The sequence below is a fragment of the Periplaneta americana genome, chromosome 6 (genome assembly GCF_040183065.1).
Source record: "Periplaneta americana isolate PAMFEO1 chromosome 6, P.americana_PAMFEO1_priV1, whole genome shotgun sequence".
Lineage (NCBI taxonomy): Eukaryota > Metazoa > Arthropoda > Insecta > Blattodea > Blattidae > Periplaneta > Periplaneta americana.
The window spans coordinates 27,066,716-27,090,027 of record NC_091122.1 but is presented as its reverse complement, the minus strand read 5'-3'; the positions used below and the strand labels follow the sequence as shown (position 1 = coordinate 27,090,027).

Genomic DNA, 23,312 nt, shown 5'->3' with positions numbered 1-23,312 from the left:
TATAAAATGCGTTAAGAAGCTCATTCTTCATACTGTTAATTCGATTCCCTTATATAGGAATCAGTAGATAAATATCCAAATTGTGTTCGGATAAAGACAGAAAAGTTTAATACAATTAACACATGAAACTAAACCCACCTAAGTACTCCTCAAAATAAAGAATATAGCCTATTTTACTAATGAAAGGCAATCGTATACCATTTATACAGGGTGGAAGAGAACCAATCACATTAATTCACAGAGGTAGTAGATTCAGTATATTCAGTGTTATACAGTCAGAGCATACAACATTGTTCAATTGACAAAGTCAGTAATAAGAGGTAAACAACAAAACAATCAAATTAATTCAAAAACTCTCAACAACGTTGACATTAAAAAATAATTAATTTCATAAAATAGTTTGTTGATTAACCAACCAGAGACAAGTCTGTTAAAAGACTTTCTTTCCAGATTAAAAAGATAGCTCGGAAATTTATTTGCTATTTTTAAAGACATAATAATTATGCATTGTTTTAGTTAGCCTACACTTAGGTATGTCAAAAAGGTCACGGTTTCTGGTGTTGTATATATGAACATCATTCCTATGTGTCAACATATGTGAATTTTCTTTGACGAAATTTAGGGCTTTATAAATATACAGTGATGTTAGTCATAATTTTTTCATTTACAAATATCAGTCTGCAGTGTGCCTTCGTTGATGAATCAGTAATAATTCTAATAGCCTTTTTTGTAACACAAATACCTTATTTGTATGAGAACTATTACCCCATAAAAGTAGTCCATAAGAAAGTATAATAATTATGAAAATAAGAAAAATACATAACTCTAATATAATTCTTCGGAACATACATTTTGAAATTTCGACGAAGAAATATTACTCTTGACAATTTTTTACAAACAGAATCAACATGGTCTGCCCAAGTAAGTGTGCTGTCCACCGTAATACCAAGAAGTATAAAATTATTATTTTCCATGACTGTACTATTAAACAACAAAGATGCAGTCAATGCGAACCAGTGTTGTCAAATAGGTTCCTTTATACTTCCAATTGTTTTGAGAATACGAAATGTAACGTTTTGCAAAACTACAAAGTGTATCAGCGCTCCTTGAAGTCATTGACCCGTAGTTCCAATTTGAATTGCATTAGCGACTGTATTGTCGTCTCGTGTTCGTTTACGGCGGACGGTAGCGATCCTGGCGGTGGTTCTCTTCAAAGTGCTACCGATTTTAACATAGGTATAAGCAATCTGTTCACTTTGAGAGAGGAACAGAGATTAGGGGTGTTTGAGAATAAGATTCTTAGGAAAATTTGAGCTGAGAGGGATGAAGTTACAGGAGAATGGAGAAAATTACACAACGCAGAACTGCACGCATTGTATTCTTCATCTGACATAATTAGAAACATTAAATCCAGAGGTCTGAGATGGGCAGGGCATGTAGCACGTATGGGTGAATCCAGAAATGCATATAGTGTGTTAGTTAGGAGGCGGAGGGAAAAAGACCTTTAGGGAGGCCGAGACGTAGATGGGAAGATAATATTAACATTGATTTGAGGGAGGTGGGATATGATGGTAGAGACTGGATTAATCTTGCTCAGGATAGGGACCGATGGCGGGCTTATGTGAGGGCGGCAATGAACCTCCGGGTTCCTTAAAAGCCAGTAAGTAAGTAAGTAAGCAAGTAAGTAAGTAAGTACTATTTCAGTGTAAAATAGAATCATACAACAAGTTAATTTACAATTTCTTTTTGTTGTTCACTACTTGATATAATATTCCCTAAAGCTATATGAAGACGCAAAACTGTCTCATAAAATTCCAGAGTAGGACATGGTCTTGGGTTGGTGTTACATAATTTTTGTTGTATAATTTAATTAGACCACTTATTAATCATGTAATCAACGACTCCTTAACCCGAAAGCATGTGTCTTCTACATAATTCATACTCCAGGCCACGAATTTAATTTCTTCTTGTAGTTGAGCAGTGCCTAATTTCCCATATTTATACTTAATTTTGTTTCAATCACCTTCAATTCACCTCCAATTGTGATACAAGTGAAATCATTCGAATCCAATACTACTTCAAGACTTCATTATTGGATGAACATTTCTTCCCATGCAGGAGATCTTTGAGTTTTGGGAATAGCCTGAAGTCGCAGTGTGCCAGATCTGGTGAATAGGATGGATCAGCGTTTCTCAAACTTTTTTGAAGTGGGGACCACTTTTTTAAGTCAGAACAGTTCCGCGGACCATCTTACTCTTGTTCCCTTCGAGAGCAAATTTATCATTTTTGTACGATATTTTAAAACAGAATTAATTAAAAGTGATTTAATTTAATTTTATATTAGTACTAGCCGTACCCGTGCGCTCCGCTGCACCCGTTAAAATAAATATGAAGTAATTACATATTTAAAATAGGACATTTGATCCAGGGAACATGCGTGTTTGATAGAAGGATAAATCGTTTATTATGTTACTTAATTTAAATTGTATTAAAAAAATTAAAATGCGATCATTTTGATCCAGAGACCACTCATTTGGTCATAAAAATTATTTTAGGAAATACAGGAAACGAATGCCTATCAAGTTTTCTGTGCATAAGAAGCTATTTTAATCTTACCTGTCCTCAATTCACTCACAAGTTACTGTAATAACATTATAGCATTATGTCCATCTAGAGAAACTACACTTTCCAATGGTGAATTAATAATTAATTATACAAATCGGTTAATTTAGCTCCCGATATTAATTCATACAAACACAGAAACATTCTCTGTAGGCTACCGTATGTTTCATAGCTTTCGATTGTTGTTATCCAAGGCCCCTTATAGACGAAGTCATTTGTTTTTTATTTCATTACACCGCCTTAGATGGCGTTATTATAATTTTGAAACTATTTTATCTCATTAAATATCAGTCCTATCAAAATTTTGCATGGGATACAACTTATGGGAAATTATTTTTAAAGAAACTTTTGTTATTTAATATTTTTCACGAAAATTAATAATAAGGGAGATATTTCGATTTATTTAATTCAAGTCCCCTTATAACCCCCCTTTTAAATAAAATATTTTGAATGTCATATAGCCTAAATTCTAAGTTACAACGAACGTAATTTATATTCCAATTTTCATATAAATCGGTTCAGCCATTATCGCATGAAAAGGTAACAAACATACAGACGGACAGACAGACAGACATACAAAGAAAAATTTCAAAAAAGTGATTTTCGGTTTCAGGGCGGTTAATTATATATGTTAGGACCAATTATTTTTGGAAAATCTAAAATTGCCAGAAAACTTTCGGCTACAGATTTATTATTAGTATAGATGAACTAATTAAGTTAAAATTAATAGAAAAAATTCATTTTCGTCTTTTAATAAATCCAGACTCTTAGAGTTCGGATAATCTTCAACTTGTTAACTAAAAAAATTAAATAAATATTGGTACTCACATTAATGAGATGGATGAGCCTGCTGATTCTTGCACAGTTGTTCTATATTTGGACGTATGCTGGTAAGCTTAAATCGGAGATCGTCACATACATCGAGTCGATTTCGGTACTTTGTTTTTATTAGAGTTAGTGATGAAAACCCTTTCTCACATAGATACGTAAAAGCAAGCTGAATTATAATCTGCAAAGCATCATTGTAAAGTTCACTATATTCTCATTTCACTTGTGATGAGGTCCAGAAATTAACCATACCTTCCGCTTGGAATTTCATTTTAAGTCCTGTGTCATTAGAGAGTTTAATTAACTGTTCTCTTTCACTCAATGAAAGTTTGTTATTTTCAATATCGCAATGAAAGAGATCACAAACCCATGGAAATTCATCATATTTGCTTGAAAAATAAGTTTCAAATTGTGACCTCAGAGTTTCGAAATGCGAACATATGTCATTGCACAATTGTTTTCCAATCACGAAATCATTTTCAACAAAAAAAAAAGACTCTAGGATTGGAAATAGTGAAAAAATCCTCTGTTTTACGGAAATGACCCACAAACGAAGTTTCCTCTCGAACATCTTTATTTTCTCATTCTCACTAAGAACAGTCAAAGAATTACCTTGTAGAGCGAGATTTAGTTCGTTTAGTTTTGAGAATACGTCTGAAAGCTATGCCAATGTACTTAGCTACATGTCATCAGCTGATGTGCAGGGAAAAGATGGCGAGAAAGACCACGTTCATAGTATTGTCGTACCATCGGATCCATGCCCCTTCAGCGCTGTCGTCGTTCTTGGAAAAGTTAACGCCTCTACTCACCCCATTCCACCCGTTTCTCTCCCACTACGTCAAACAGCAGGCCACGAACCTTGCCGAATAGGGATGTTGCCAAACTTCCGTGAAACAGTGTCATGTCTCTTGAATATTGCTTATAATACTGTAAGGTTAATTATTACTTATTCATAATTTAATTTAAGTAGGTCTAATGACGCTGATTGACTTATGCAAAATGCTATTACTTGCTTAATAATATTTCTTTCACCACTCCGTGCTACAGTATTCATGTTGAGTTGACAACACTGGACTGCAGGTGCAAATAAACTGTCCCGCAAGAAGGCTCAAAATTGCTTAGTAGTGGGGGAGAGAAAGAGAGAGGGATAGAAAAGAGAGAAATAGGAATACAGGGAGAGAAATGAATTGCCGAGGCTGAAAAGTAATTAGGGTTCAGTTCGCATATCTTACGGGGGCACAGAACCGATGGTCGGACTATACTTTAAATCCCTCTTTTGCTGCTGAGAGTAGAGTGGGAAATCGGTAGACGGTAGGGTAATAAATTTCATAAAATGTCAGTACTGGGAAAAAAAAGTGAAAGGCGATTGCCATGTGTCATTTCCAATCTCTGAGATTTTCAGCTATAGTGTGATACGCAATTCGTTTGAAATTTTATTTTTTCTGACCACAAAGATAGACCTCGAGGACCACAGGTGGTCCGCGGACCATAGTTTGAGAGATGCTGGGATGGATGATCCAGAAATTGAAATCCTGCTGTTGAAATTGCAGGCATTGCAACTAAGAACTTCTAACTTGGAGCATTATCTTCGTGGAAAAGAAAATTTCGCCTCAACTTGCCACGGCGTTTCTCTTCCGCAATTTTTAACATCCCGCAATTTTCAATTAAATTTGCATAATAAAGTTCTGTTATTGTGGCTCCTTTTTACAAAATAACACCATGGGCATCCCAAAAAAAAACAGACAGCAAAACCTTGCCTGCTAATAGCTGCACCTTTAATTTTTTATTAAACTGTGGACCTTTTTGTTTCGACTTCATAGTTCGAATTTCGGTTTCAGAGCCATAGTGGTGAGCCCATGTCTCATCCACATTCAAATATGTTCAAGATTTCTTTTTTGCTCTAAAATTAGTTACATGCTACTCTGCTGCTTGCAGTTATTTTTTATGCCCAATTCGTTTACTAAAATACTGTGTACACTATGTTATGAGAAGCCTATTTCCTCTACTATATCCCTGATGGTGACTCATCGATCTTGCATCACCAAATAATGCATTTTATTGATGTTTTCTGGTGTTGTGACAGTTCTCAAAAGACCTCCACCATGTTCATATTTATTTATTTACTAGCCGTACCCGTGCGCTCCGCTGCACCTGTTAGAAATAAATATAAAGTAATAATTAAAATAGGACCTTTGACCCAGGGAACAACTTTTACAACAGCGCAAGATAATCTGCTTCGCTCATTACCCAATTTTTTTGCATTGCATTTATTGCATATATATTTTATGTATTTTAACACGATTCAATTGAGCATAGTTAAAATTTGAATTATAAAATAATGGATTGCTAAGCTAACGTACTATTACTGCATACTAAATCAATACACTCTCGTTGTTCGTTAATTCTCTGAGATTAAAATGAGTGTACATAAATATTATTTTAAGAAATACAGAAAACGAATATACAAAATAGCCTATTAATTTTCTGTGCATAAGAAGCTATTTTAATCTTACCTGTCCTCGATTTGCTCAGACGTTACTGTAATAACATTATAGCATTATGTCCATCTAGAGAAACTACACTTTCCAATGGTGAAATAATAATTAATTATACAAGTCGGTTAATTTAGCTTCCGATATTACTTCATACGTACACAGACAGATTCCCTGTAGGCTATGTTTAATAGCTTTCGATTGTTGATGTCCAAGGCCCCTGTTTCGATTGTTGTTGTCCAAGGCCCCTTATAGACGAAGTCATTTGTTCTTAATTCATTGCACCATCTTAGAGGGCGTTATTTTAATTTTAAAACTCATTTATCTCATTAAATATCAGTCGTATCAAAATTTTGTAAAGAATACAACTTATCGGAAATCAATTTTAAAGAAGCTTTTGTTATGTAACATTTTTCACAAAAATCAATAATAAGCGAGATATTTCGATTTATTTAATTCAGACCTCCTTATAACCCCCCCTTTTAAATAAAGTATTTTGAATGCCATATAGCCTAAAATCTAAGTTACAACGAACTTAATTTATATTCCAATTTTCATATAAATCGGTTCAGCCATTATCGCGTGAAAAGGTAACAAACATACAGACAGACATACAAACAAAAATTTCAAAAATGCGATTTTCGGTTTCAGGGTGGTTAATTATATATGTTAGGACCAATTATTTTTGGAAAATCGAAAATGACCAGAAAAATTTCGGCTACAGATTTATTATTAGTATAGATTTATTTATTTATTTATTTATTTATTTAAGTCGCTAGCTAATGAGTACAAATTACATTTATAAAACAAAAATGTTTCTAGCCACTACCGTAACAGCCAGGCTCGTGTACGGTGTGGTCTTAGTCAATAATATAACATAAAATTTACAAGGACAGTTTACTAAATACAGTAACTTAATTCAAACCAATGAATAACACACAAGACAAAAGAAGAAGAAAGAGAAAAAGAGAAAAAAACACATTTCATATAAATTGACAATCAGACAGAAGCCAGTGATATTCACTAATAGTACATTATGCAACCAGCCTATAATGGTAGTAATTAAGACGCAAGTATGTTTGTTTATGAGACGAGCGCAAGCGAGTTTCATAATTTTCATACGAGCGTCTTAATTACCATTATAGGCAAGTTTCATACGACTTTTTATGCTCGACCATATTTCTAACTTGAAATTATTCAAAAGTATTCATGTTATGGTTATGTAAGTGAGTAGCGAACTGACCTGAATTGTGAGATGTGCGCAGACGCGAAAGTATTGATTTTTTCAGAGGCCGAATGTCATTGACCTTGATATAACGTAGAGAATAAGATTGGTCTTGATATAACCTGGAAATTGATTTAGAATTGAAAAACGAGATGACAAATTGAATTTATTTGAATATTATTTACAATTAACGCTAATTATTATAGTAACAGAGCATAACCTTCTGCGACAGTATTGGATTTCCAGCCTCCGTGATTTTTCGCTAATTGTCTTTCGATTGCATATCCGAGAATAATCGATCCTTGCGGTTTTATAATGGTACAAAGGTGATTTGCCATTGGCTGAACACCTGAACTTTAATGAATAGGTGTACTTTAATGAGTGTGCATTAAAGGGGTACTACCAGGTGTATAATTACTACATTTCGGCATGGTCGAGCATAAAAACATGAATATAGTCGACAAAAATAAAAGGAAAAAATACACACATTTGTTAATATTATATATCATGAATAGTTTTATAAATTTCTCTTTTAAAGGTTTCAATTTTAAAATATTTAAAATTTGGAAAATGGTTTGTAATTTTATTATACAGTCTTGGGCCGAAACTAGCACCATGTTTAAGAGCTGCACTTGTATGACATTTAGGCTCAATTAATGGGAAAGTAGACTTTTGTTTTCGAGTACGATATTAATGTCGATTAGATTTATGTTTTATTTGATTTCTGTGGTAGTAAGTTAGTAAACTATATTTATAAATTTCTTCAATACCGGTAGTTAATACATTAAAATCTGTATAAATTAAATTTGTTGAGTAATCCATATTTTTGGTCAGACAAATTTTTATTAATCTTCTGTGTAATAAAATTAATGGATTAAGTACAGATGATGCTACTCCACCTCATCTTCATTTCCATCTTCACAAGATAGTCTCCCACATTTAAACATTCGACATCACCTTTTTACTATACCATAAGATACATTATATTCTCCTAAGATACTTGTCATATCTGGTGAAAATGAGATGGAGACATTCTTTCCTTTAGCAGATATTTAATCTTTGCTCGACAGGTAGAGATGAGCTGAAACGATATTTTCAAGTATCTGTGACAACTGTGACTGTGACAATTAAATATCTGTGACTTTTATCGGTGATTTTGTCACTCCGATATTTTATATCGATACGTAGCATGAATTACACCGATATTTTGTCATACCGATAAAAATTAGCAGGAAATATTGAAGAGCAGTGAAATATGAATGCGATTTCTCTATACACACCACTCATCAGTGATTTATATGGGAAAATCCAACAAAGAAATAATGTACATGTACCATTAATAAATAAATACTTACCTAACTGAACAGTAACATGTCAAAAGTTAACCTCATGTACCAAGAGGTTATACAGTATTATAGATATTGAACCAGTTGATCATTTTTAAATGCAGTTGGGTATGGAGAAATTGAGGTTATATGATTATCCTAATCGTTTTAAAAATTGATCCTTTTCATTGTATATAATATAATGGATAAATTATTTTAAGTCGTGCATTAACATGATAATATTGAGTCAGAGAATAAAAATTAATGAAAAATAAGTATTCGGAAAAACATTGGAAAATAATTACAAAACAAAGCAGTTGTTGAGACAGGATTTTACACAAGATTAAATACTGGTAACCACTGGTGTTATTATTTAAATCGTGTAATAACTACATCATTTATAAGATGGAGAAACTACCGCCCGATTGCTGTTATTGTATCAAGCGCACGCGCAAACCTACGACGTAGAGGAGAAAATATCAGTCACAGGGTACTGAATACGGAGCAGATTTCGATGGCGATATTTTGTCACAGATATTTCGCGTCATCAATCACAGGTTTATCTGTGACAAAAAATACCTGTGACAAAATATCGGTTTGTGAAATATCGGCCATCTCTATCGACAGGTTAATTTATCTACTGACGCCACTCGAACACTTGCTACGACCCAACGCGTACACAGACTTGCAACTTGGCATGTAGCTGTCGTGCCCATTTCTGTCACCAACTTTTTGTTATACTATATTAATTCTGACACCAGTAATTTATCGTGGCGCTTGCCACGACAAGGGCGGATGGCTTATCTTCGAAATAATCGCGAGTTATAATCTCTATCAAAATAACACAAACGAATCAGACACTGCGTTATACTTTATAGACTGTTCTTTCCTATGGATAGGAGGGATTCCTACTTAGAATGTGATCTCAGGTTTTCGAAATAACCACAAGTGTAGAAATTCACTATTACTAAGTTTATTAATAAAAATATCAATTTACTACAGATAAAATATTGAGTATTGAACGATTTGGAAAGTATGAAAATTTCTGTTAATTTAAAAGTACCAAGATGAACTAGTTACACGAAAAGTTTAAAGATTGATCTGATTATTTTACTTACAATAAATAGTAGGGCGAAACCTAATGCTGTCCCAGTTGATCCCATTTTCGATGCCATTTTCAGAACTTCTTCCTGGACATCGGGAGCGCTACTCCATGACCGCTATCTTGACCAATAACTAATGACCGCGTTTTCGACGTTTCATATCCTTTTATAAACTCTCGAACCGCGTCCTTTGTGACGTAACAGAGTGACGCTATTTTACCCGCGAATCTTCTGAAAAAACGGTATTGCATTCACTAAACACCACGCTTCTGATTCTTAACCATCCTTTCAAATCGGCGTTTCCGGTCGTTACTTAGAACAATATGGATTCAAGGAACTTTCACGACTGAATCTGTTTTTGACTTGATCGATGGAAATTCAGAGTTTCGGAATCATCGCCAATTAAAATGTCTCGCGAGAGACGCTATATCTTCGCTGTAACTCAGCTGTTGCTAAGTTGAGTTCGTGATAAAAATGCAAAATGCAAGCGTACGCATTTCTGCATGTTCAAGGACTGGACTGTGCTGAGTTGCTGACGTTAACTAAACTGTGCTCTGTAATCTGTCGAAACAGGAAGCGAGCTCTTTCGCATGTAAAGCATGTATGCATGTATTAATAATACGATTTCAGTACTTTAAAATAAAGTGGAAATATATTGCTTATCATAATCCTTGGGCACAACATAGCAATAACATATTTCAGTAATTTTTTGTATCACAAAATGGAAATTTTAGTTCAAGTAGAAATAGATCAGGGCTACAGCATAGAGATCAATCCTCGTATACGTTCTATGCTCGGACATTGTAGGCCTAACCCTATGATGAAGTCTGGTTGCACGGGAGTTGCTTGTACAGGGACATCATTTTATTTTTACTTCAATTTTTATTGTACCTGAGTTTTTTAATGTACTTCACTCCCACCCTCTCTACTAGTAAACTTACAACCGTTCTCCAAGCGTATACAGTCAAAGTCGCCTTACGGTCTTCGTAAACACAAACAGTACTGAGTTAATGAGTATAGTACGTTCCAGAAATATGTTCGCTTTCAATATTGAATCATATTCTCGCACAGGTACTGTCGTCCGTTTGCCTATGTCGCATCCCGATTTCCCCCACCCACTTCTGCCCGTCCCTTTGTGGCTGGGCTGTCTTTGCTCTTTTCTGAAAACATTAATTTCTGTTAGGAATCGGACGTCTACGTAATATTATACAACTGTTTAAAATAACTTAAATAAAAAGGCCTCGTTAAGTAATTAACTGTCACATGATTTCCCTCCTTTCTACGACCTTCGACAAAACCACTTGAATGGACAATAAATAGCATGTCTGAATAAATCTTTTCGGATCGGGCAGAAGTGAAGATTGAATTTACGGTACGTAAGGTACTCTTTTATAGAGTAGGTACACAATTATTTCAACATGAGTTACTAGTACGAAAGACGAAACTGGTAATTGGAATTAGATGCAATAATTTATAGTGCGATAATATGCAAAAAAAAAAAAAAAAGAACTGAGATCTGTATAGAAATGAAAGGCCATCATTTTCAAATATGTGTTTAAATATCCATATTATGATTATTTTTCAATTTAACTTCATTCTCTATATTGTACGCTAATGTGTTATAGCCAGTATAATATGCGCTGCATAATGAATACGTCCACATGGACAGCTCAGTTCGAGTATAAAAACACTTATTGTTAATATTTTACTGTATTTTGACTAAAGAAAAACCTAATGAAAATTATCAAACTCAAAATCGCGATATTTCCTAGTTTACGTAAATGGATGAACTACTTTTCATCCCTCCTATACCTAGTAAAGTGATTTGTTTGTATCTTACGCCACTACCATCGAACTCTAGTGGAAGGGGGTATCAAACGGTGTTTCTGGTTCACAACCTTTAAGCCAAAGGTATAGGCAGGTTAATATTAGAAATGTTAGTAAAAATAAAATGATGTCCCTGTAGTTGCACGTCGTGCCAGAGGCAGTTTAGATATTTGCGTGATGTGTCGTTCCGTGCGGTTGCTGCTTATTAAGAATTGTCCCCACTTGCCTCTTCTCTCCTCCGTGTTATAAATTTTAATGGAATGTTTGTGTTCATGAAAGCCGGTTGGCTGTAGTACATCGCTCTTAAGCAGTAGTGATATCGGCACCATGGAAAGAGCACCCCCGCGATTTAAATTCTTCGTCAGAGTCATCATGTTTGGCGGCAACCAGCTGGAGGACAGACCATTCTCATTCTTGTACTTACTTTACCAAACTTTCTGTGTACTGCCTGCATATGGATACTGGATGGGGGAGGTCATCGACCTGACTCTTAATTGGAGAGATTTTAAACGCGTTTTGGAGACCGCGACGGCCTTGTTACCTATCACCGCCTGCGTGTGGACCAATATCTATATAAAGTATGAAATAAATATATTAAGATTCAGTTACTTTCGCCAAATATTCTAAAAATTTTTATCAATCTACAAAATTTCTGTGAAAATTATTATTATTTACTAGTGGCTTGTGCAGCAAATGCTGCAAACTAAGTTCATTAGACGTTCAAATAAACATTTTTCAGATTTATTTTCAACTAGCCGTACCCGTGCGCTCCGCTGCACACGTTAGAAATAAATATAAAGTAATTACATAATTAAAATAGGACATTTGATCCAGGAACATTCGTGTTTGATAGGAGGATAAATCGTTATTATGTTACTTAATTTAAATTGTATTAAAAAAATTAAAATGCGATCATTTTGATCCAGCGAGCACACATTTGGTCATAAAAATTATTTTAGGAAATACAGGAAACGAATGCCTATCAAGTTTTCTGTGCATAAGAAGCTATTTTAATCTCACCTGTCCTCGATTCACTCAGAAGTTACTGTAATAACATTATAGCATTATGTCTATCTAGAGAAACTACACTTTCCAATGGTGAATTAATAATTAATTATACAAATCGGTTAATTTAGCTTCCGATATTACTTCATACAAACACAGAAACATTCTCTGAAGGCTACCATATGTTTCATAGCTTTCGATTGTTAATGTCCAAGGCCCCTTATAGACGAAGTCATTTGTTTTTTATTTCATTACACCGCCTTAGATGGCGTTATTATAATTTTGAAACTCTTTTATCTCATTAAATATCAGTCCTATAAAAATTTTGCATGGAATAAAACTTATCGGAAATTATTTTTAAAGAAAGTTTTGTTATCTAATATTTTTCATGAAAATTAATAATAAGGGATATATTTCGATTCATTTAATTCAAGCTCCCTTATAACCCCCCTTTTAAATAAAGCATTTTGAATGCCATATAGCCTAAATTCTAAGTTACAACGAACGTAATTTATATTCTAATATTCATATAAATCGGTTCAGCCATTATCGCGTGAAAAGGTAACAAACATCCAGACAGACATACAAACAAAAATTTCAAAAAAGTGATTTTCGGTTTCAGGGCGGTTAATTATACATATATGTTAGGACCAATTATTTTTGGAAAATCGAAAATTACCAGAAAAATTTCGGCTACAGATTTATTATTAGTATAGATGAGGAATATCAGACATTCTGAAAGTTATTTGCTTCCATAATAATGAAACATACTCCCACTGAATGTTTTTTTTTATGCCAAATACTTTTTCTTGAACCTATACACCTTCAGTTTTTTTTTTTTTTTAGTTTGAACGCGAAAACGCAAGTAACAATGTCAGGACGATCAGTCGGTTTTTCATGTGGGAGTAAAGCAGTAGCTATTACAGATCATTGCGGATTGTAGGTGAAAGTTAAAAAAAAAAAAAATGTCAGGTTTGCTATGCTTTCGAACAATAGACATAACATCTTGGTATAGCTGCTGCACGTTTCGTAAACTACCTTGAAATGTAGAGGATAAAATCATTTTATCCTGCTAAGAGATCTTTCTGAAATGATCAGGAGACTACAAAATCTTGTAGACCTCATATTTTATCAGTAAGTAATACCTTTTGATCTTTCCTTAGGAACTCTAAGTTTTGCACTCTCTCGAGCCAATACTGAGGAGAATCACGCACAGAAATATCTCCACCACACCGCCATTAAATATATGAAAAAGACCCAATCCCACTTGATTAATAACTACAAAGATATTTGATTTTTAATAACAATATTATTATCTTACGTAAGTTTTACAGTTTTAAATAACATATACTATATTGCAGCCACTCAGAAAATTATATAAATCAAGATCTAATTTAAGATATTCTCTACATCTACTTATATAACACCAAAATGTTTCACTTTCATATCATCAATATAGCATTAATATGTATAATTAATGAAAAATAGTCACATCATGGCATTAACTACAATAATATTTTATTTCTAATGGTAATAAAGTCATCAAACCACCTCAAGTTTTGTAGTTTTTAATATCTAATACACAGCTGTACTCAGAAAATTACACACCACAGAATTAGAACTGTAAATTAATTTTACTAAGTCTTGAAATTTGTAATAACCAATTTAATTTCACCGCCTAAATACTTATTCTCTCAATCACAACATTTTCACATTACAATAACGTACGTAGACGGCCATATTTGATTTCACGACAGCAAGGCTTTGGCCTTCCATCTAGGTCAGACTTGCAGAACTGTAGCTCCACAGAGCGACTGCTTTACTCCCCTCCTTACTCCACCCACCTTTTCTATCAGTGTGATCATGGCGTTCTAGTTACGCTCGGCTGCATCACCATTCATTCTCGCGGCGGCAGGTATACAATACGCTATCAATAATTACAAATGAACAGATAATAAAATCCCCGACTTGTCTTTCCGTGCTCTGTATTCTACTAAAATGAAATAAGTCCGAAATGTTGCATGCAGGCAACAAAGCAATTACTTTATTTGAAGAATTTATTATGAATTTTCGTGCATTAATAAAGTTTTAATTCCTGTTTTTACAAAATTTGCATTACTGGTCTTAACTGGTTTCACTGGTAATAGGACGATAAATAAATTGTACGTTGATAAGTGAGTGATAGCTATATGACCGGATATCATTGCTGTCATTCAACATTGTAACGCACTCCAGCCAAATAAATAAATAAATAAATAAATAAAAAAATAGAGTGAGTAAGTGAGTGAGTGAGTGAGTGAGTGAGTAAATGAATACATATACTGCAGTTTAAAGAGAACTGGAACATGGCAAAATCTAAACCGTGAAGAAATACTACTTCCAAAGGAAATGGGAAAAATGATAATTTTGTTGTTGAAGACGTTGCTTGTTTACTGTGTCCCATCCAATTTATTTCTACTCGTCATTTCAATATTAAACCACATTTCAACAAAGTCCATATTAAGAATTATGGAATGCACAAACTTTCGGGTAAGTTCATTATTGCGAACTGTATATTGATTATTTATTTATATTCTGTTAAATTAAGGACGTCACTCGTGTTCATTTTGAATTAAAATTAATAGTGACTTTCAAGGTTCATTACTTAAATGCTATAAATTTATGTTTCCGTAGGTGATGATGCGAGGAAAGTTTTTGAAAATCTAAAGCAGGTTAGGTGCAAAGGAATCTCAAAGAAACTACCGACAGGAAATCTAGCTTAATTGTAAACCTTGAAACGAGATAACGCATTATAAATACAATGAATTTATTACAATCCTTTTTGCAAATTACATGCCGCCACTGATGGGCCTTTGGACGGGAAGAGAATGTAAACAACTCTACGCGGAATTCGATCATCCCCAATAGAAGTGGAGTGAGGTTGACGTCATATTTCCCCTACTTTCGAGTTCTGCAGGCCTGATCTAGGTGATGTTGCCCGAATATGATCCACCTTGCAGTATTAGTTTGAAACCCCCTGTCTTTAACAGACCGATGCAGAAAGACAATTTGCATTTATCGATTTTGCAAACACACTCGTTAAATAGCCATAACATATTGTGACAGCCACGTGAGATTCGATCTCACGACCGGCAGAAGAAGGGCAAGGTCGGCCGTGGTTCGGCGCGGAAGTTGCGCGCGCATCTGCTTCCTGGGGCATGTGCTGTGGCGTAGAGAGGAGAGGAGAGATAGCGACCGCGGCAGTGAGGGGAGAAATCCAGAGAATTCGAGGGGTCCATCTTCTGGGCATCCGTAGAAATTTCCAGTATCGTACTCTCTGGAAACTATGGTTTGGTTATAAAAAAAGAGAGGCAAGTGAACGAGAGCAGTTGTTATAGTCGTTGGGCAGCAAGTCAGCCAGTCTTGTGTAGGAGTGAAGCCAGCTTCGAGACCGGAGTTCGACTTGAGTGTGTCCGCAGATGTGTGAGCGTCCGAAGTCCTGAGTTCGAGTGCAGTGGACCGCAGTTGGGGGACCTGAGTTCGAAGTTCAGTGGACTGTCTCTGAAGGTCTGGGGTTCGAGATACTGTGAACTCGAGTGACTGAGCTAGAAGAACTAGCCAAGGCAAACGAACTGTGAACTGAGAACTGACAGTTCTGTGTTGTAAATAGTGCTTTGTGAACATTAGTTAAGATTTGCAGTATATTGTTGTTCTCAATAATCCAAGTAAATTGTTATTGTCGTCTGTGGAGTGCAATAACGAATACTGTGTTGCTGTGTGGAGTGGAAATCCCATTGTTGACGGGAGTATTTAAACTAAATTATAAAGTAACTATTGTTGAAACAATAAAATTACATTATTGTTTTGTATTAAAAAGTTACAATATTACAGGTTCAAGAGGAGGTCTTTTCAAGAGATGATTCTTCTTGCTGACCAGTTCGTTTGGGAACATCTTCCAAAACGGGACCCAGAGACTGGCTTCCCTACCAAGGCAGGCATCATCGCGGTGATTGAAAAAGTTGCGGTCACCGCGTCTCTGTGCTGTCTGATACCCACCTGGGTGTACATGGCTTACCGCACCTTTCAATCTCGACAGAACCTCGGACTCAACGCCTGGTTGCCGTTTGATACGTCATACAGTCCGCTCCATGAGTTTATGTTGTTCTTTCAGGTATGTGGAGATACGGCATTCCTACTTGTTACGGCACTTAGTTGTCACTTGGGGCAGGGCATGGTTGCGCCCCACGGTCAGGTAAGATGCAGCAGATAAAAAAGGGTCCCTGGGCATAGTTGCGCCCCGTTACCATCAGGTAGAGAAAAGGGCATGGCATAGTTGCCCCCGATGAAATAGGTAGAGAAAAAGGCATTACTGTGGAACGGTTCGCTGCTCTTTACTTTGTACAGTTGATAAGAGTATTAAGTAAACAATACTACAACAATAAAGAATTACCCTGCCGTCGAAAGATATGATAGGGTCAACTGTCTCTGTGGTGAGGTGATACAAAGAAAACACTCCATATAAATCATTAACACTCTCTGTCAACATTTATTAATAACACTTTAGGAAGATGCAAATGAACCAAGGTCTCCAATAAAGTACACTCACTGATAATTCACCCACGCATCGACACTGGCTTGCCGCTAAAGGTCACTGAACTGGCATTCGCCATTACACAAACTAGTAACGCCATCTGTCCACACAGATAATAATTAACAGCTTGCAAGACAAGTCCCAACTTGTCTGATATGGCAGAAAAGCACTAAAGCCTCGTTCACACTTTTCAAGTAACTTGAATTGAAGTCACTTGAAAGAAGAACTTGAAAAGTGTGAACTATGTTTCAAGTTGACTTGAAATCAATTAGCGGCTTGAATTCAAATTCAAGTGAAGTTGGATACCTTTCTACTTTTTACTTGACTTGAAAAGTGTGAACGTCACTTGATAAGTTGAATTCAAGGAGAAAAGAGCGGGAATTTAAATTAACAGCTATTTTAAGAGCGTTAAATTAACAGCTGATTGTTTTTCAGTTCTACTGGGAACGTAAAAATAATAGGAAACAGCAGTAAGTGAAAAAATGACCAAATATTTGAGTTTCTGAAGTTGTATAAAATTCACGAAGGCCTGCGGATTATAGTAACTGCAAAGTTTCGTAATAGAAATCCTAAGAAAGCTGCAAAGAAAGGAAGAGTTCATTGAAGAACTGAACAGCAGAGATTTTAACGTGGACACAGATGGGATAGCCTATGAAAAATAATACAAAACTATTAAACGTAGATAGAAAAGAAGTGAGGAAGATATGAGGGATTAAGAAGAGAAAACCGTTGCTTGAAGGGATGATATTTATCGCCGAAACTGGCATGGTTCAATGTGGTTGATAGATTTTTGTGGGGGAACTGTAACAGCTTCAATTATTATGGTAAATCAGACTCGCTTATGTTTTATTACATTTGCGATAAGAATTATTAAATCTGCTTGAAGATTTCACTTATTCTATTTGTCATAGTCAGTGGTCGTGTATTTCTCTTACTAATCTAATTCCTAACCCATACTGCACAACGCGTTTTCCATTTCTTCAATATATTTATCATTTACCTGGCACGGATACCTGCTACTACAGAAATTCCTAATTGCACAACATCCATGGACGCCATTTTATCCTACTTAAAAACAAAATAACTTCAATATGTCTGAACGGCGACTTGAATTCAGGTACTTGAAATCACGTGACTTGAATTCAAGTTACTTGAAAAATGTGAACGAGGCTTAATACACAACAGAACACAACCAATGTAAAACCCTTGACGAATGCCAGGTTATTCTTTCATACTCCATATGAAATCAAAGTCCTTCTATGAATCCTAATAAACTTAACATTACTAACATATGAAAACCTGTTTAGCTTCCTGGTACACCAGTCTCGAAACCAACTCAACAATGATCTCTCATATCTCTATATACACACAGCATACATCACAGCAGCTCGGCTACGTTTCCGCCTGTAGTAAGTCACGAACTCCGTTCGATCCCAGACTACATCAGTCCACGTCCCTCCCGAACTGGGTTATCCGTGGTCCCCTCACGGATAGTCACACACGCACACGCACACGCACACGCACGCGCACACGCACGCACGCACGCACGCACACACACACACACACACAACCTCTCCACAGCTGTCGTCCAACCTTCCTCAACGAGACAAACTGTATGGAAATTCTCCCCCAGAAAAACCGAAGCTAATGAATAATTAATACAAAATGGCCAATGGCATTCAAAGCGCAAGACACGTGATCACTTAATTCGCTCCTTATACGTGAGGAATAAGAGAGCCATAATGGCAGAAATAAAACAAGCTATCTAAAGGAGAAATAAAGACTAAAAATGGAGAAGAAGTGAAGCCACCTATGAAAGGCGAGGGTAACTGATAATAAAAAGAAAATAACAAGAATAGAAAAGAAAGAAAGAAAAGGAAAAGAAAGAAATGAACATAGTGTGCCGAAACTAAGACGGCACAACGGGAACTCGAGCCTCGTAATCAACCAGCCTTACTGATTTCTTATTCGATTTAATATTCATTATCGATAGCGTTAAAATGAACACCATGAAGTTGGCAGTACTTTATTAACTGTTTTTCTACTGTTTATGCAGTGATTATCGATAGCCTAGTCGACCTGGTTGGCGAGTTGGTATAGCGCTGGCCTTCTATGCCCAAGGTTGCGGGTTCGATCCCGGGCCAGGTCGATGGCATTTAAGTGTGCTTAAATGCGACAGGCTCATGTCAGTAGATTTATTGGCATGTAAAAGAACTCCTGCGGGACAACATTCCGGCACATCCGGCGACGCTGATATAACCTCAGCAGTTGCGAGCGTCGTTAAATAAAACATAACATCGATAGCCTACCGTAAAAATGAACACAATGCAGTTGGCATTACTTTATTAACTCACATATTCAAATGAGTGAGTCGTTGAAATATGGGACCTTAGCAATTTTGACATTTTTATTAGTGACTTCCACAACATCTGTGGCGTATAGTGAGGTTAATTTAATGAATGTTATGTTTAGTGAAAAGGGTAGAGTTAATAATTCACAATGGTTTTAAGTTTCGATTTGAGAAACTCTGTAACATATTTTATCCCAATCACTTACGTGTGTACTATACCCTCTCCATTATGCTACCTGATTTCAACGCAGCTACCACAATAATATTTTTATAATATTTTAAGTAATTTATATAATTTATAACAATCACTTTCGTGTGCACTATGCCCATAGGGCGCAACTATGCCACGTCCATTCTGCTACCAGATTTCTTCGGGGCGCAACTATGCCACATCCATTCTGTTACCCGATTTCTTCGGGGCGCAACTATGCCATGTCCATTCTGTTACCTGATTTCTTCGGGGCGCAACTATGCCACATCCATTCTGTTACCTGATTTCTTCGGGACGCAACTATGCCATGTTCATTCTGCTACCAGATTTCTTCGGGGCGCAACTAAGCCACATCCATTCTGTTACCTGATTTCTTCGGGGCGCAACTATGCCATGTCCATTCTGCTAACTGATTTCTTCGGGGCGCAACTAAGCCACATCCATTCTGTTACCTGATTTCTTCGGGGCGCAACTATGCCATGTCCATTCTGCTAACTGATTTCTTCGGGGCGCAACTATGCCATGTCCATTCTGCTACCTGATTTCTTCGGGGCGCAACTATGCCATGTCCATTCTGCTACCTGATTTCTTCGGGGCGCAACTATGCCACATCAATTCTGTTACCCGATTTCTTCGGGGCGCAACTAAGCCACATCCATTCTGTTACCTGATTTCTTCGGGGCGCAACTATGCCATGTCCATTCTGCTAACTGATTTCTTCGGGGCGCAACTAAGCCACATCCATTCTGTTACCTGATTTCTTCGGGGCGCAACTATGCCATGTCCATTCTGCTAACTGATTTCTTCGGGGCGCAACTATGCCATGTCCATTCTGCTACCTGATTTCTTCGGGGCGCAACTATGCCATGTCCATTCTGCTACCTGATTTCTACGGGGCGCAACTATGCCACATCAATTCTGTTACCCGATTTCTTCGGGGCGCAACTATGCCATGTCCATTCTGTTACCTGATTTCTTCGGGGCGCAACTATGCCACATCCATTCTGTTACCTGATTTCTTCGGGGCGCAACTATGCCATGTCCATTCTGCTAACTGATTTCTTCGGGGCGCAACTATGCCATGTCCATTCTGCTACCTGATTTCTTCGGGGCGCAACTATGCCATGTTCATTCTGCTACCAGATTTCTTCGGGGCGCAACTAAGCCACATCCATTCTGCTACCTGATTTCTTCGGGACGCAACTATGCCATGTTCATTCTGCTACCAGATTTCTTCGGGGCGCAACTAAGCCACATCCATTCTGCTACCTGATTTCTTCGGGGCGCAACTAAGCCACATCCATTCTGCTACCTGATTTCTTCGGGACGCAACTATGCCATGTTCATTCTGCTACCAGATTTCTTCGGGGCGCAACTAAGCCACATCCATTCTGCTACCTGATTTCTTCGGGACGCAACTATGCCATGTCCATTCTGCTACCTGATTTCTTCGGGGCGCAACTAAGCCACATCCATTCTGCTACCTGATTTCTTCGGGACGCAACTATGCCATGTCCATTCTGCTACCTGATTTCTTCGGGACGCAACTATGCCATGTTCATTCTGCTACCAGATTTCTTCGGGGCGCAACTAAGCCACATCCATTCTGCTACCTGATTTCTTCGGGACGCAACTATGCCATGTTCATTCTGCTACCAGATTTCTTCGGGGCGCAACTAAGCCACATCCATTCTGCTACCTGATTTCTTCGGGAGGCAACTATGCCATGTTCATTCTGCTACCAGATTTCTTCGGGGCGCAACTAAGCCACATCCATTCTGCTACCTGATTTTTTCGGGACGCAACTATGCCATGTTCATTCTGCTACCAGATTTCTTCGGGGCGCAACTAAGCCACATCCATTCTGTTACCTGATTTCTTCGGGACGCAACTATGCCATGTTCATTCTGTTACCAGATTTCTTCGGGGCGCAACTAAGCCACATCCATTCTGCTACCTGATTTCTTCGGGACGCAACTATGCCATGTCCATTCTGCTACCTGATTTCTTCGGGGCGCAACTAAGCCACATCCATTCTGCTACCTGATTTCTTCGGGACGCAACTATGCCATGTTCATTCTGCTACCAGATTTCTTCGGGGCGCAACTAAGCCACATCCATTCTGCTACCTGATTTCTTCGGGACGCAACTATGCCATGTCCATTCTGCTACCTGATTTCTTCGGGGCGCAACTAAGCCACATCCATTCTGCTACCTGATTTCTTCGGGACGCAACTATGCCATGTTCATTCTGCTACCAGATTTCTTCGGGGCGCAACTAAGCCACATCCATTCTGCTACCTGATTTCTTCGGGACGCAACTATGCCATGTCCATTCTGCTACCTGATTTCTTCGGGGCGCAACTAAGCCACATCCATTCTGCTACCTGATTTCTTCGGGACGCAACTATGCCATGTTCATTCTGCTACCAGATTTCTTCGGGGCGCAACTAAGCCACATCCATTCTGCTACCTGATTTCTTCGGGGCGCAACTAAGCCACATCCATTCTGCTACCTGATTTCTTCGGGGCGCAACTAAGCCACATCCATTCTCCTACCTGATTTCTTCGGGGCGCAACTAAGCCACATCCATTCTGCTACCTGATTTCTTCGGGACGCAACTAAGCCACATCCATTCTGCTACCTGATTTCTTCGGGGCGCAACTAAGCCACATCCATTCTGCTACCTGATTTCTTCGGGACGCAACTAAGCCACATCCATTCTGCTACCTGATTTCTTCGGGGCGCAACTAAGCCACATCCATTCTGCTACCTGATTTCTTCGGGACGCAACTAAGCCACATCCATTCTGCTACCTGATTTCTTCGGGGCGCAACTAAGCCACATCCATTCTGCTACCTGATTTCTTCGGGACGCAACTAAGCCACATCCATTCTGCTACCTGATTTCTTCGGGGCGCAACTAAGCCACATCCATTCTGCTACCTGATTTCTTCGGGACGCAACTAAGCCACATCCATTCTGCTACCTGATTTCTTCGGGGCGCAACTAAGCCACATCCATTCTGCTACCTGATTTCTTCGGGACGCAACTATGCCATGTTCATTCTGCTACCAGATTTCTTCGGGGCGCAACTAAGCCACATCCATTCTGTTACCTGATTTCTTCGGGGCGCAACTAAGCCACATCCATTCTGTTACCTGATTTCTTCGGGGCGCAACTAAGCCACATCCATTCTGCTACCTGATTTCTTCGGGGCGCAACTAAGCCACATCCATTCTGCTACCTGATTTCTTCGGGACGCAACTATGCCATGTTCATTCTGCTACCAGATTTCTTCGGGGCGCAACTAAGCCACATCCATTCTGTTACCTGATTTCTTCGGGGCGCAACTAAGCCACATCCATTCTGCTACCTGATTTCTTCGGGACGCAACTATGCCATGTTCATTCTGCTACCAGATTTCTTCGGGGCGCAACTAAGCCACATCCATTCTGTTACCTGATTTCTTCGGGGCGCAACTAAGCCACATCCATTCTGCTACCTGATTTCTTCGGGACGCAACTATGCCATGTTCATTCTGCTACCTGATTTCTTCGGGGCGCAACTAAGCCACATCCATTCTGCTACCTGATTTCTTCGGGGCGCAACTAAGCCACATCCATTCTGCTACCTGATTTCTTCGGGACGCAACTATGCCATGTCCATTCTGCTAACTGATTTCTTCGGGGCGCAACTATGCCATGTCCATTCTACTACCTGATTTCTGCGGGGCGTAACTATGCCATGTCCA

The 23,312-nt window shown here is 37.7% G+C and overlaps 1 protein-coding gene across 1 annotated transcript in view; it reads left to right on the top strand.

Moving 5' to 3' along the window:
• Positions 1-11,749: 11,749 nt before the first annotated feature.
• Positions 11,750-23,312, top strand: part of LOC138702165 (odorant receptor coreceptor-like) — a 38,881-nt gene continuing 27,318 nt past the window's right edge. Inside the window, exons 1-2 of the mRNA XM_069829771.1 lie at positions 11,750-12,000; positions 16,298-16,577. Coding sequence (XP_069685872.1) covers positions 11,750-12,000; positions 16,298-16,577 — 531 coding nt within the window. The remainder of the gene's footprint in view (positions 12,001-16,297; positions 16,578-23,312) is intronic.